We start from the raw sequence: 14,715 nt of genomic DNA on the forward strand, positions 1-14,715 counted from the left end.
ACCCTATTTCTCAGCCTTTATTTCCTCATAGGGGTTCAAGTCTAAAATAACAGCTTCCTATGTGGCCTTAGGCAAGCAAAGTCTGGTGCTTGTTCATGAAGCTCGCTAATTTCAATAAAGCCCATTCTCACTTCAGGACACCATACTGCTTCTAGATGAGAGGGATCCAACTTTGAAACATGAGGAAGCATTTACATGTGATGAGTAGTTAAAGGAAATGGGAACATTATGCTGGGAGAAGAGACTTGTGGGAACATAAAGTCTGTCTTCCAAGATTTGAAACTGTCACGTGAGAGAAAGAGTGGTTAAATTTATGTGGCTTCAGGGAAAAACTAGGACTGAGGAGATGATAGATTTTTGCTCAGTATTTAAAAAATTCAAACAGAACTGCCCTCTCTTAAAGTCATTGCTTTTGTGTAAAAAACTGGATAACTAACTCTCAGGAATATAGTAGTCAAGGTAATTCCTTCATTGGGAAGAATGTTAAATCACACATAACTTATAGTGTGACACCCAACTCTGAACGATTTGTTTTAGGTTTGTGGTTATCGAGACTTGTGGTTTATAGTTTTTGATTGGAAGTTAATTTATTTTATTTTTATAGTTTCACTTCCAGGAACATAATTGTTTTTCTTATAATTTAGGATTAACATACTCTATTTGTGAAAAAACTTTTAAGAGCCTGAGACAAGGAAGTAAAGCATGACTAGTGCTCAGTGTAATTAACTTCAGAAGAAATATTATGTTATTTCCTGGAATATGTCCCCAGAGTGAACGTCTGTATTTGTTCCATTTCATTCCTCACTGTAGAACCCTATCAAGGATGATGAGGAGAATCATTTTGAAATATATTGAAGCAGAGAATAGAGTTTGCAAAGTATTATTAGGTTTGATAAGATGAATTTGTGCAAATGCAAACTGTTGGCAATATCACAGTAAAAACCAGCATATTATGGTAAAAGGTCGCTGAGATGACTTAGTAAAGGCCATCAGAGTGATGGTGTTTGAAAAAACATAAAATTTACTTTGGGGATACCTCTCATCTTCTTTCTAGAGCTAGTATAGTCTTTGTCTCCACATTGGGATAGTTGTATTCCTGAAGGGCTAGGATAATTAAGAAAATAAAAACTACTTCAAAATTGATATAAAAAACAGCCATTCTCCCATGAGAGTAAAACATGCAGGGAAGATTAAATATATTAGTGTTTCAGACATAGATAACATTTTGCTGTGACCTCACTTCAGCTTAGGTTTAATAAAGGAAAGTTCTTAGTCATCAGAACTACTTGCCGAGGCCTAAAAGTTAACTTACTCAATTTTCTGAAAAAGCTTCCTTGTGAACCCTTAATACATCAGATCTTCGCTGTGAGTGACTCAGAGGGCGTGGTGCTCTTGTCATGTTCATTTTTTTAATTTTCACTGTCCGCCCCCACCTCCACCCCTTCTCCAGTTTCTTCCCAGACTTACTAATCATAACATAATTCTCAAGGAAGAATCTGGGAGACAAGTACTAAGCGGGGAGGAGGGCTGAGGTAAAAGAGCCTCTGATCATTCAATTCAGTATATTATTCATTAAAAAATTTGAATTTGAAAAATGATTTTACAGGTGTTAATGATCTCTGACAACTTGCCATTTGATAAAATGGTGATTAAAAATGGATCAGTTTCCAGCCCTGGCTGGCAAAGCTCAAAGTGTCACAGGTTCAATTCCCAGTCAGGGTACATGCCTGGGTTGCAGGCCATGACCCCCAGCAACTGCACATTGATGTTTCTCTCTCTCTCTCTCTCTTTCTCCCTCCCTTCCCTCTCTAAAAATAAATAAATAAAATCTTTTTAAAAAAATGGATCAGTTTCCTACTCACGTACTTGATTTGGGGACTAAGTGACATGGGGGCTAAACAAGCCCCTTACTCTTTTCCCTCCAAGTTGCTTAATACAAAGTAGATAAGATGAGTAATGTTTCAGAATCCCAATGCTGTCCTTGGCCTAATCAGCATGGTTTCTCCTTTAATGTCCTATAGGTAAAATTTTGGGAACTTAAAAATTTAAACAAATTGCCACCAGATATTTTTTGGGTATTCAGAATGTTTTAGGTTTTAGGAAATGATGATACAGTATGTATCTCACACCATGCAGTTAATTCCCCAATGCAGATTCTGATAGCAAAAGCATATGAATAGACACATTAAGTAAGATTAATTAAGACCTTAAGCAGTTTCACATTAGTTCTGGTCAGAATTTGCAGCCAAGTAAATTTGGATGAGGTGGGATTTTCCACCAAGTTAGTTTAAAAAAATAATTTAGTTTTCAGAGCTTTTAGTGATCTTCAGGTTATCAGCATTGTGGACCCTATAAAATTTTGTTCATTTACCAAAACCTTCTGGAGTTGTTTAATGAATTATCATATTTCCGATTTCAAGTAGATAGGTAAAAATTGTTGCCATTTTTCTCATTTCTCCCCAGAAGAAGAAAGGGCAAACATCGGAACACAGTATGGGGATGATTCGCTAAGTATTGCCAGGAGTGTACCATCTCTGTTAGACCTCACAGAATCTTTTGAGAAGTGATTTTATTTAACAAAGGAACAGAGGAGTAAGGAGTGTAGTGACTCATTCTAGCTATAAAGTTAGCAAGTAGCAAAACTAAGACTCAGGCTCGGATCCTTCAACTCTGGATCCCATCTTCCTTTTACTAAATCTTGTTTTCATGGGAAAAGCTTCCAGTGAAGCTGGAAAATAAGAATTCAGGTATATGCTTGTCTAAGAGGAGTATAATGAATATATCATAATGTCTAAAACCTTATATTATCAATAATTTGAATCATTTAAGTTAGTTTGGCAGACGAGCAGTGTTTATTATAAAAGTTGAATTTTGATTATTTTTTAAAGGGATGACAATTTAAAAGTTTAAGCTAAATTTGAGTATAGAAAATAAGAATTTTTTGTTGTTCTCCTATTTGTTTTAACTATTTAGATGTGTCTGGCATCAGAGGGGGTGAAAATGGAAGAATCCAAGTTAATGAAAGCAAAAGAATCAGATGGCGGAAGAATTAAAGAATTGGAGAAGGGAAAGGAAGAAAGAGAAATAAAAATGGAGAAAACAGATGAAGCCAGCTTGCAGAAGGAAGCAGAATTTGAAAAATCATTTGGGGAAAATGTAAAAGATTCTAAGGAATTAAGAAATTTTGAGGAGCTGCAAATGGATGATATAATGGCTATAAAAATGGAAGATCCCAAAGAAACTAAAAAGGAAGAGTTAGATGAAGATCAAAAATGTAGTCACTTCTCTGATTTTTCTTACTCTGCCAGTAGCAAGATAATAATAAGCGATGTTCCCAGTAGAAAGGATCACATGTGCCATCCTCATGGAATTATGATCATTGAGGATCCCACAACATTAAACAAACCAGAAAAGCTAAAAAAGAAAAAGAAGAAAAGCAAAATGGATCGACATGGAAATGATAAGTCCACACCCAAGAAGTCTGGCAAAAAGAGGCAGTCCTCGGAGTCTGATATCGAGAGTGTCATGTACACCATTGAAGCTGTTGCAAAGGGAGACTGGGGCATTGAGAAACTTGGGGAAACCTCTCGCAAGAAGGCCCGCACATCCTCAAGTGGCAAGGGAAACATTTTGGATGCCAAACCACCAAAGAAAAAAGTGAAATCAAGAGAGAAGAAAATGTCAAAGGAGAAATCCTCAGACACCACCAAAGAGTCAAGATCTCCTGATCTCATTAGTATTTCTACCAGCAAGAACATTTCTGGTGTGGTGCCAGAGGGTGTGAAAGCAGAACCATTGACCCCCACGGAGGTTGCATTACCATCCAGCTTATCAGGGCAGGTCAAGCCTGAGGACAGTGAACCTCACAGAAAAATAGAGACTTGTGGCTCCCGGAAATCTGAGAGGTCTTGCAAAGGTGCTCTTTATAAAACCCTGGTGTCTGAGGGCATGCTCACCTCTCTGAGAGCTAATGTTGACAGAGGTAAGTGGCTTCTACAGATCAGAAAAGTTTATTGAAACCTAGCAGAATTTCTCCTTTAGACCTATTATTGAAAAGAACCACCATAAAGAACAATGTGGTATCAAAATGATATTTTACATTTGTACTGTTCCTTATGGTTTATAGATCACATACATTTGTCATTTTACTCAAGTGTTTTCTAGCGCTTATTGAGCAGAGTGTCTTCAGAATATGTGTTTAAAGTAATTAAAACTTTTTTTTTTTTTACTGGTACGGGCTGGGTTTTTGTTTTGAAGGATCAGCATTGCATGTCTGGAGCTCTTAGTCTATTTTCTAAAACTGATGGAAAGAATTTTCTGAATCAAGCAGATATGTTTAGCAGAATCTTGACTTGTAGGATCCAGAAGCACGTGGCTTATCTAGCCCTCCCCATTAGGTAATCAAAACTATAATGAAAGCGAAGGCTGCTTAAAACATAACATTATCCAGAATCCAATTAATGTGTATACCTTTATTCCATGGAGTGGTTCATATAAATTCATCTGTTTTAAAATACAGCATCTGGCGAGGGGATTATATTGTGCCAAACTAAATGCACACTAGAGATCTGTGATACTAGGTCTAGCAAGCCCTGAATGAAGATCCTCAGGAGCTCGTAGTTCCCCAGGGATGTCATTCCAATAAATCTTGGAGAATTAATAGTGCCTACCAGTAAGGACACCCACACCCTAAACTGATTCTCCAATGGAAAAATTAGCAGTAGTTGGTCAGTCTCTGGAGTCCTGCAATACCTGTTGAATTATGACAAGGCAACTTATATCAGAGGCTGTAAGTCACTCTCATGTGTGTTGTTATGAAGGGTGGTCCATCACAAATCACTCTGATTCTCTGACCAGTTACCAATAACATCATGCCCATGATGCCTAAGGGATCAGGAGGTCATTTGTGAAGCAACTAAGATCATTTCCTTCCCATTCCCAATATACTGAGCACATTCTTTCCTTTGAATTTCCTTAGGGAAACGAAGCTCAGGAAAAGGAAACTCCTCTGATCATGAAGGGTGTTGGAATGAAGAAAGCTGGACGTTTAGCCAGAGTGGGACCAGTGGGAGCAAGAAGTTCAAAAAGACAAAGCTGAAGGAAGACTCTCTCCTTGGGTGAGTGCCTGTGAGCACAGTCAGCTGCACTGCCCAGACCCCAAGTGTGGTAGGATTTTCAGGGCAAGCATACATCTCTGACTGCTTATTCTCTGAGTATTCATTCAGCACTTACTACAGTCTTGACATAGTTAGGGGGTACAGATTAAGTGTATCCCATGATTGTGAGTGACAGTGTCATTCACATTTTAAGTATCAAACTTAGGCCTGAGTTTGAATTGAGGTCCACTGTGTGTATTAGTGGTATGATATGTTAAATCCTTACTTCTGCCCAGACACATTTTCCCATCTGAAGTTTGCAGTGAATATTATATGTTTACATTTTATATCCTGTATGCCCTTATTTAAGTATTTCTAAAGGCATGTACATATGTTTGTAAAACAGTGACAGCTGAAAATGTAAGGTTAAAAATATTATGTTTCTACTTATAATCTTGTTTTGCTTAAGCCATGTTCTTCTGCTCTAAGATAAAAATAATAGATATTCAATAATTAATTATATATTGAAATGTACTGTCAAGCAGTAGCATACATCAAGATAAAATCATTAAGCATAACATAACCTTTTATGTTATGCCAAAGATTCTGATACTGATCTTAATATAAAGCATTTTGCAAGTTATGAGATCTAATATTTTATATTGGTGAGGAAAGCATCTGAATATTCAGCTTCACTGTTTTGAAAATCCTTTGGGATTTCTCTTAGCTCAATTTGAAAAGAATACATTGAAAAGAAATACATTTTTATATTTCTCATTTTTTCTTAAATGTGTTCAAAGGTATGCAAATTTTATGCATTGGGAATATTGTATTTGGTTTGTTCATAAATATTTGCATTTGTATTTGCAGAATACTATATTTTTTCTTTGGATGTTACAGTGCTTCAAAGTCTGGTTAATTCTAAGGCTCTAGGTCATCACAAAGTGTGAGAGTGGAAATTATTTCTCATGACAATCCTCAAGATTATTTATATTGAGATAATATATTTATAATTTCACATATTTCCTTTCTAATATTTTTTAAAGTCCAGGATAGTTCAAATTAGTCTTGTTTATATTATGCTTCAACAATGACGTGAAAACCGTCACATTTGTTATTATCAAATGATACTTTTCAAATGAAGCGTTTCCTAAAAAAAGTGACCAAGGACCAAGGCTCTGTAACTTCTGGAACTACCAGTGCTTGTCTACCCAGCCAGAGCGAAGCTGCTCTCATTTTGGACATAGTGCAGTCCCAGGGGAATACAATAGGCATGAAGCTTCCCCAACAGGAAGTTCTCTGATGGCTTCCCTCAGATACCACCAAAGCTATGAGAGAGATGTTTTCACATTCCTCTTCGAGGAATAAAAAAGTGAAACAGTCTTTTGAGAACCTGCCCCTGCAAAGAGACTGCTGTGTGGGTCGCTTGTTTGTTTGCTTGTTTGTTTTAAAAAATTATTTCTATGAGGTTTTTTGCAAACTTAAATCAACAGTAAACTTCTGATCTTTCCTTCTCTCTCCTTTAAATAATTGCCTATCAGATTCAGACTATCTAGGTTTGCCTTGTTAAGAACACACCACCATAGTGCATGAGCAGTGAGAAATGCCACTTCCTGTCAGTCTTAGCTGAGATTTCTAAATGAGCATTTTAAATCTTTCTACCACAGAAAATGTGTGCTGCCTCCTTAGTTAACAGTAGCCAAGAGAAATTCACTCAGTATTGGCAGTTCTAAGTTTATAGACTTATCCAAGAAAAACATAGGTGATTATGCTAGTTGAGAAAGAGTACCAAGAGACCTTAGCAATTAGATCTTGTGTTTTCGTATTTTTCTCTGGGTTATGATTCAGAGTATCTGAAAAATTCACATCTTACAGGTAGCTTTCTGATAAATCTAATCAGTATCAGATGGTATCTGATTTTCCATTAGTATAAACGTTTTTAGTTGAGTATAAAAAGATGATTTTGTAAGGGAGAAACATCATCCCCACCCACTACCCTTTGCATCTGCGATAGCACTTGGTAGGGGCCTTCTGTTTTCAACAGTCTGATGGCTATCTGACTGTCTTATTGCTGTTCCCCACCTCTTGTACATTCCTCCAAAACTGAGAGGAGTTTTAGGTAGACCTCCCATAGGTAGCAGCCTAATACATTAGCTTCTTGTAAGTTGCTTCTCAAAGCTGCTCTCTTCCCAGTATGCCTTCCATTTTCCATCCACTGAGCACAGCGATTCTCCTGCAGCTTCTCCCATCTGTTTGGGCTGCATCTTAGTTAATAAGTCTCACTGTCAGTGAAAGCCAGCAGCCAGCCTGGGACCCAGCAGGCATGCTACCGTTGCTGTGGGGGCTTTGGAGACCGTCAGAAGCAGCCCAAGGATTTCCCAACTTTGCTAGTGACATTTCTGAAGTCCTTTGTGGTTAGTGTTAGAATGGCGTTGCCTTTGTGCTAGTTTGTTCATTGAAAACTGGCTTTACTTTTCTCATGGACTGTGTTATCCTCATCCCATTCAGTTCTCCAGGATGATTTTCTAATACTCAGAATATTTGGTTGCATTTTCTTTGTGTGTGTATGTCTTAAAAATAAATATTTTTTTAAGAAAACCAGTCTTATGAAATTGCCAATATGTCATATCACCAATAATCTTGGCAATATGGGTGCATACATACGAATCTTTAGAATGAGGCACGTGTCTGGATGGAATACGCTTTGTATTGAACTTAATGAAAAATCCTTATGCCAATGGAGAGAATGGTAAATTCTCCACTTTAAAAATGCCCAATATTTTAAATAATGTTTCAGCTTTTCTAAGGTGATGTTAGTTTTTCTAAGCTAACCTGTCATGTGAGTTTACTAAGAAGACGGTGTTGATAAATCTCAGCTTTTCTGAAAAGATATTTTTTATCCTTGCCTAGAATTTATTAACAATGACCTAATTCTCAGGAACCCTGTTTTAAAAAGAAATGTTGTAACATGTATTTTGTATTGTTTTCTGTTTACATATTTGTATCATGCGCTGATTTCTTATATCCCTTCTCTTTTATTAGCTCAGCAAAGCTGGATGAAGAATTTGAAAAAAAATTCAACAGCCTCCCTCAATATAGTCCTGTTACATTTGACCGGAAATGTGTATCGGTTCCAAGAAAAAAGAAGAAGACTGGAAACATGTCCTCAGAACCGACTAAAACCAGCAAAGGTTAGATGTGTGCTCTGCCTTCCTGCAGTATGGTCACAATTTCAACTGAACCCTCTTCTGAGCTTCTGCAGCTCCCTTTAGATGTCATTGGATTTCAACTGGGGCAGTAGCAAGTTGGAATTTCTGGTTGTTTCCAAGATTATCTTGATTCCTGACTTCTTTCTCCCTTCATCCTAATTCTCCTCAGCTTCAGTCCTTTGGCATCTCAGCCTATACTTTTACCCTTAAAGGAGTACCTTTTTAAAAGTGTTACACATGGTCTTCAACTTGCTGTTCTCCAGAATTCTGATTTGGAAATATAGAAGTTTTCTTGAGCAAAAAATGCTGACTGAGTATAGTTCTGTTTCCTGTATCTGCAGCAGGTTGGACTCAGGGACTGTGAAATTGTTCCATTTGCCTAATAAGCAGACTTCATTCTTTACTGGCAGTATAAACCAAATGAAAATAGAATTCCCTGTAATACTCTGGTAATACTTTTTATTGGTTTTGTTAAATTTAGAAAAATGACAGTGTTGCTCACCTTGAGAAATGTGTCTTCTAATTTTACTCTAGATCTAAAGATTGGTAGGGAGAATGTATCTCTAGTTTTCCACACAGATGTGAAAGACTTCATTCAGTTAGTTCTTCTGTAAGGACAGTGAATGGAGAGATGCAAAAGTGGTATGGCCAAGCTTTCGTTGCTTCTAGGATCAAGTTCTGAGCAGGACGAGTTGGATGGAAGAGTTTTTGTAATTACCCTGCAGAAGCAGTTGCCTATTGCCTGCTTTACATCAAATTAGACTATGTATTTCAGATGAGTGGATGTTTAAGATGCAGTATATCTTAAGGTGAATCTTACTAAATTCTTGTAATCATGAATAATGAACAAAGATAAATTAATGAGGAGATATAATTTCGTGCATTTTAAGAGAGTATTTAAAGTGTATGTCTAGGGAAAATTATCTGAACAAACCTGAACCTTTGTCCCTCAGTATCTAAAACCCCTTTGTATATGGGTATTGACATAACTGAGGAGGGTCGCTTTGAGATCTGTATCTCAAGATGGCTCTGAAAGGCTGAAGAAAATCCCCCTTCATGATTGAAGGCAGAGGGGAGCATAAAAGTGATTTTAGCTTAGTTTTCTTCTGTGGTTAATAAAAACAAGTCTAGTGAATAAAGAACTAAAAAAGAATGTTGCATCCCAAGTTTGCTCAGTTGGGAAAATAAAATAGGGTTGTATCACAATCTTCCAAGATAGGTAGGAAAGAAATCAAGTAGCATTGTTGACAGGTAGGTAGCTGAGCACTGTTGTGGACTCATTACCAAATGCAATGACAGTCTCTGTGCCCTAGTGATATTTGGGAACAAGCAACAGTAGTCCATGAGTCCAAAGATGCCACTGACCTTGAGCTCCCATAATTTTCAGATTTAAAATTGCTGATAAATAAATACCTGACAAGCCAATAAAATGGAATTTGATTGATATGCAGGATGTATTCTCTTCCTCCACCTCTTGTAGTTGAAGACATTCGTTTTAGAGCTCTGAAGGTGGCCAATTATCAATCAGGAAATGTTAACAGATTTATTTTTGTAAAGCTATAAAACCCCCCGAAGTTAGGACCTGTTTTCACGAGACCTCTTAGTTGTCTGTTGTATAACAATATTTCTTTTAATGTGAAATAGCTTTTTGGAGGTTTGGGTTATACTTCATGCAATGTCATCTTAACTCTACCATTACGCCTCTTAAGCCACAAAGTCACTGGTTCTTATACATTATACCAGTAATGATGTAGGTGGGCAGTCTTTCACGACTTTAGATTTTGCTCTGCATTCCAACTCATGGAGCAAAATGCAAATATCATAAAGCACAAATTAATATATTCTCTATTTTTGAAACTAAAGAAATGGCATTTGTGACTGATTTTGCTTGGCATTAGCAGCACCAAGGTATCTTCTACAAGATAATAATGAAATCATCATACAGCTCTGCTATAATTACCTGATCTTTTCAGGATAGAGATTGTCTTCTTCAACTCTAGAGCCTTCACACCTGTGCATGAGGAATCCTTCAAAGTAAAAACTTGTGTATGAGATCATTAGTTCATTAATAAGAGCTCATGTGTTTATAGGAAACCTCATTTTTCCTACAACAATTCACCATTTGTCTGTATTTTATTTTCTCCTACATTTGTTATCACTCAGCATTCTCCAGGTTATAGAAAACATATAGAATTTTCTGAAATGTAATTTCTAGAGGAAATGATATGGGTGCATTTATACAGTTATACATCTCAGAATCATAGTGCCTGCTTGGGTTTATACTTTCCTTTTCCCAGCAGTCTCCTTATTTATATCTGCATTTCCAGGTAGTCTTTTCCCCTTTCTCACCGTCCCCTTCATTCTCTCTGCCCTGTCCCTTATGTCTATGTAATAAGTCTTGTCAGAAACTCTAAAACAAAAATAAAAAGAGATGAAAATAACTAAATGCCACATTCTCCAACAGGGCTAAGGCTACATTATAGTAAGCAGAGCACAGTGAATTAGAATCTCCTTTTCCTTCTAAGAACAAATTATAATCCATCTAACTGAATGTAGTTCAGCTGAAGCAGCCCACGCATACGTGTTTTCTGGTTTATCTCTTACGGTTGTATATATTCAAATGAAAGCTTTAAATTATGAGTCTAAATTTAATTGTAACTTCCTAAGAAATTTGTTTTGACACATATTTTAAGTATACGAAGCACTTTTTACAAAAGTGTCAGAAGTCAAGAGTGCTGTGCAAAATAAATAATTTTCAAATGACATGGGGTCATGGACAAAAAGTTAATTGAGTTCAATTTAAATTGTTTAAATCATTCTTCAGCTTGACCCTTGACTACGCTTTTCTTCTTTCATCTCCTCTCTCACATTGCTTCTTAGCCCATCAAACATACTGTTCGTCTTTCTCAGGTTCTTCCAACCCAAACTTATATGGTAAAATTTAAATTTCAAATGTTTAGGCATTTGAGATTTTAATGAAGAAGAAGATGTACAAAATTAAGGTCTGAGGACAGAATCCCCTGTTTGGGTTTGAGCCAGCCTGAGGATGCTTTCAGTGTTAAAGGACTAAGATCTGTCTTAGCCAGGCCAGCCTTGCCTATCTGGGAGTTATGGTTTCTAAGTTGGACAGAACTCTGTATTTTGTCCTATAACTGTTTGTTTGCTAGTCTTCATTGCCACCAAACATGTTCAGGAACATGGTGACTGCATTTGCAGGTGTCGAAGAAATATCTAATATAATCCTGAGTTCCTTATCAAGGCACACATGTCCCGTGAGGGGAGGTGGCTCAGTCCACTCGAATTTTAACTTCTTGTGGCTGGTTTACTCAAACTCATTCAAGTCAGCAGATGCAGAGGGTCCTTTGCTATAAATTATTGGAAACTTTTTGTTTCATTGGTTATTTATTACTTAGTGTATTCATTACAAAAATGACAACTTAGTTTTAGAATACAGCCTCTGCTCTTCTTATAGCTTGAAAACATGAAACTGTAGAACCTGGACATAAGCCAGCACCACTTGAGTTAGGCCTAACATTGTTCCCTATGACAGTTCTGAAGAGAAAGGGTCACTCACATCACGCTACTGTTGACCTTAAAGAAATAATACCAGGCTAATACCAAAGTGGCTCTTGTGTCACTACAGCTTCTCACCCCAAAAATCCCTTTTTGTTTTTTCAGAAAACCATGAACAACATTAATGTTTGGAAATGTTATTGTTAATATTTCTGTGGCACCCCTCTGGTCCTGTCAGATTGTTTGTCTCTACTTTCTTCTGAGCAGTGAAAGTGGCATGCTTTCAAATACAGCCCATCCTGCCCCCAAACTTGAGTAGAGTCCTAAGCTAGTTTACATGCCAGCAACAAGTGATTCTGTCATACAGAAGCAGAAGCTGATGCAAACACTCTCTCGAGAAAACTGGGTAGAAGGAGGAGGGACAGAGATGGGCAGGAAACTTGAGGGAAGTAAAGATGCCAGTTCTTCACTTTCTGAGTAATTCCTTCTAAATCTCTTTTCTTTTCACCTCCTACATACCTTACCCTGCATGGAATCTCAACATTAATTAAGATAACAAATAGTAGTAAGCTTCTGTTTATTTGCTATTTATTACAAATTTTTACTTTATTTTCTTCAGGCAAAATATCAAACGTGTACCGTACTAGTGGGCAGAAACCAAGTTGTTAATTTCTTAACTCTAATATTGCTGCTTTTCAATAACTCATTCAAGTTTGTCACTTTCTTTTTTATATAAAGTTGTCCTTATGTAATTTGTTTTATAGCTATAGTTTGGGATGGCTAGGAGCAAGGAAGTTTAAAAATAAAAGTTTACAGTAATTCCTCTGTGTACCAAACCACTTTGGTAGTTCTTTTTTCGTGTTAAAATTGACAAGCTCTATCTTTAGTTTTGTCCTTAAATTGTACTTCTTAGATTTCTCTGAGGATGGCTGGATCTGAAAATATATATCATTTTCTTCTTTCATAACCCATTGCCTATGTCACATCAGTTTTCTTCCATGACTTACTGCCTATCCCCATTGTCCTCATACAAATACACAATGATGAGTGTAGAAATCATTCTCCCTGTGAGCCAATTCCTTATTATTATTAAATTATTTTTCTACAGATAAAGCACTAGGATGCTTATGGTCCTGAGAAATCTCAGAATGGTTTTTCTTCTTTTTTTCTACTTCCGTTTTCTGTGATTGCCCATGTATCTATCATTCAGGTTCTGACATTTCCTCAGTCATATAAAATACGTATGAGGCAGTGATTGCTAATGGGCTATAGAGAATACCTGTAATGTTGGTGCAGTATATACACATATATTTGTACTTTAAATTTATTTTCTTTTTGTTGTTGCTCACTTTTTCTGAGGGAATAAAAGCCAATGAGAGGAAGTTTTATTTCTATTTAAACTACCACCAACCAGTTCAGAAGTATTTACTATTAGTGATTTAGAAAGATGACTTGGTATAGCCATCACAAACTCTCTCACAACTTTGTTATCAGTAATAGCAGCAACATCTGTCAGTTCTTGAACTCTTACTTTGTGCCAAGCAGTGGTTTAAGAACTTTATTTATTTGTTGATGGAGCAAATGTTATTGAGAACAAGTCATGTGGTAAGACCATTCTAGGCATATATCTGCAGAATAATATATTTGTGATTGAAAACAAAGAACCCTGCTGCCATGGAGGTTACATTATAGTGAGGGTACGAGACAAGGAACAAGCCTAAACAATAAGCAAAGTATGTAATGTATTAAGAAGTGAGAAGTGCTGTGAAAAAAAAAAGAATAAGTTTGATAGAACAGCTAAGCAAAAGATCAACAAGGAAGGAAAAGAATTCTATGTACCATCTCTGTCTATAGTTAAAACACTCCACCCAATGATAGCAGAATATACGTTCTTTTCAAGTAAACGTGGAACTATTTCTAGAATGCAACCATAAAACAAATAAATTTAAAAGGATTGAAATGATTCAAATCATGCCTTCTGACCATAGTGGAATGGAATTAAAAGTCAATTGCAGAAATAAAATTTGGAAACTCACAAATATGTGGAAATTAAACAACACACTCCAAATAACCAGTAAGTCAAAGAAAAAATTAATAAATCAATAGGAAAATTAGAAAATAGTTTGAAATGAATAAAAATGAAAACAACACACCAAAATTTATGGGATACAGCTAAAGTAATGCTTAGACATTTATAGCTATAAATGCATATGTAAAGAAAATTTCAAATCAGTAACCTAACCTTCTACCTTGAGACACTACACAAAAAAGAACAAACTAAACCTAAAGGAAGTAGATGAAAGAAAATAATAAAGATTACAGAGGAAATTAATTAAATAAAGAGTAAAAACAATAGGGAAAAAGTCAATGAAACCAAAAGCTGCTTCTTTAAAAACAACAAATTTGAGAAACTTATCACTAGACCAATGAAAAAAGAGAGAAGACTCAACTTAAAGGAATACTGTGAACAATTATATTCCAATAAATTAGATAATTTACACGAAGTAGACAATTCTTGGGGAAACACAAACTACTGAAACTGACTTAAGAAAAAAATAGACAAGCTGAATAAATCTATAACTAGTAAAGAGATTGAATTTGGTAATCAAAAAAGTTCCTGGGTTTGGGGAGAAGCCCAGGCCAGGAGGGCTTTAGCACTGCATTCGACTAAACATTTAAAAAACAATCCCAGTTTTTCACAAACTTATCCCAAAAAGTGGAAAACGAGGGAGTACTTCCCAACTCATTTTGTGATGCCAGTATTACCCTAATGTCAAAAGTAGACATCACAAGGAAAAACTGCATGCAGACCAATATCTCTTACAAATATGGACACAAAAATCTTTAACAAAAAAACCGGCAAACCAAATCCATCCACATATAAGAAAAATTATGCA

The 14,715-nt window shown here is 36.2% G+C and overlaps 1 protein-coding gene across 16 annotated transcripts in view; it reads left to right on the forward strand.

Moving 5' to 3' along the window:
* Positions 1-14,715, forward strand: part of BBX (BBX high mobility group box domain containing) — a 263,476-nt gene that overhangs the window by 224,430 nt on the left and 24,331 nt on the right. For all 16 annotated transcript variants that reach the window (XM_036018045.1, XM_036018041.1, XM_028504979.2 and 13 more), the window contains 3 exons: positions 2,974-3,982; positions 4,979-5,117; positions 8,139-8,287. In XM_036018045.1, the coding sequence (XP_035873938.1) occupies positions 2,974-3,982; positions 4,979-5,117; positions 8,139-8,287 (1,297 nt within the window). The remainder of the gene's footprint in view (positions 1-2,973; positions 3,983-4,978; positions 5,118-8,138; positions 8,288-14,715) is intronic.

Source organism: Phyllostomus discolor, chromosome 2 (genome assembly GCF_004126475.2).
Source record: "Phyllostomus discolor isolate MPI-MPIP mPhyDis1 chromosome 2, mPhyDis1.pri.v3, whole genome shotgun sequence".
NCBI lineage: Eukaryota > Metazoa > Chordata > Mammalia > Chiroptera > Phyllostomidae > Phyllostomus > Phyllostomus discolor.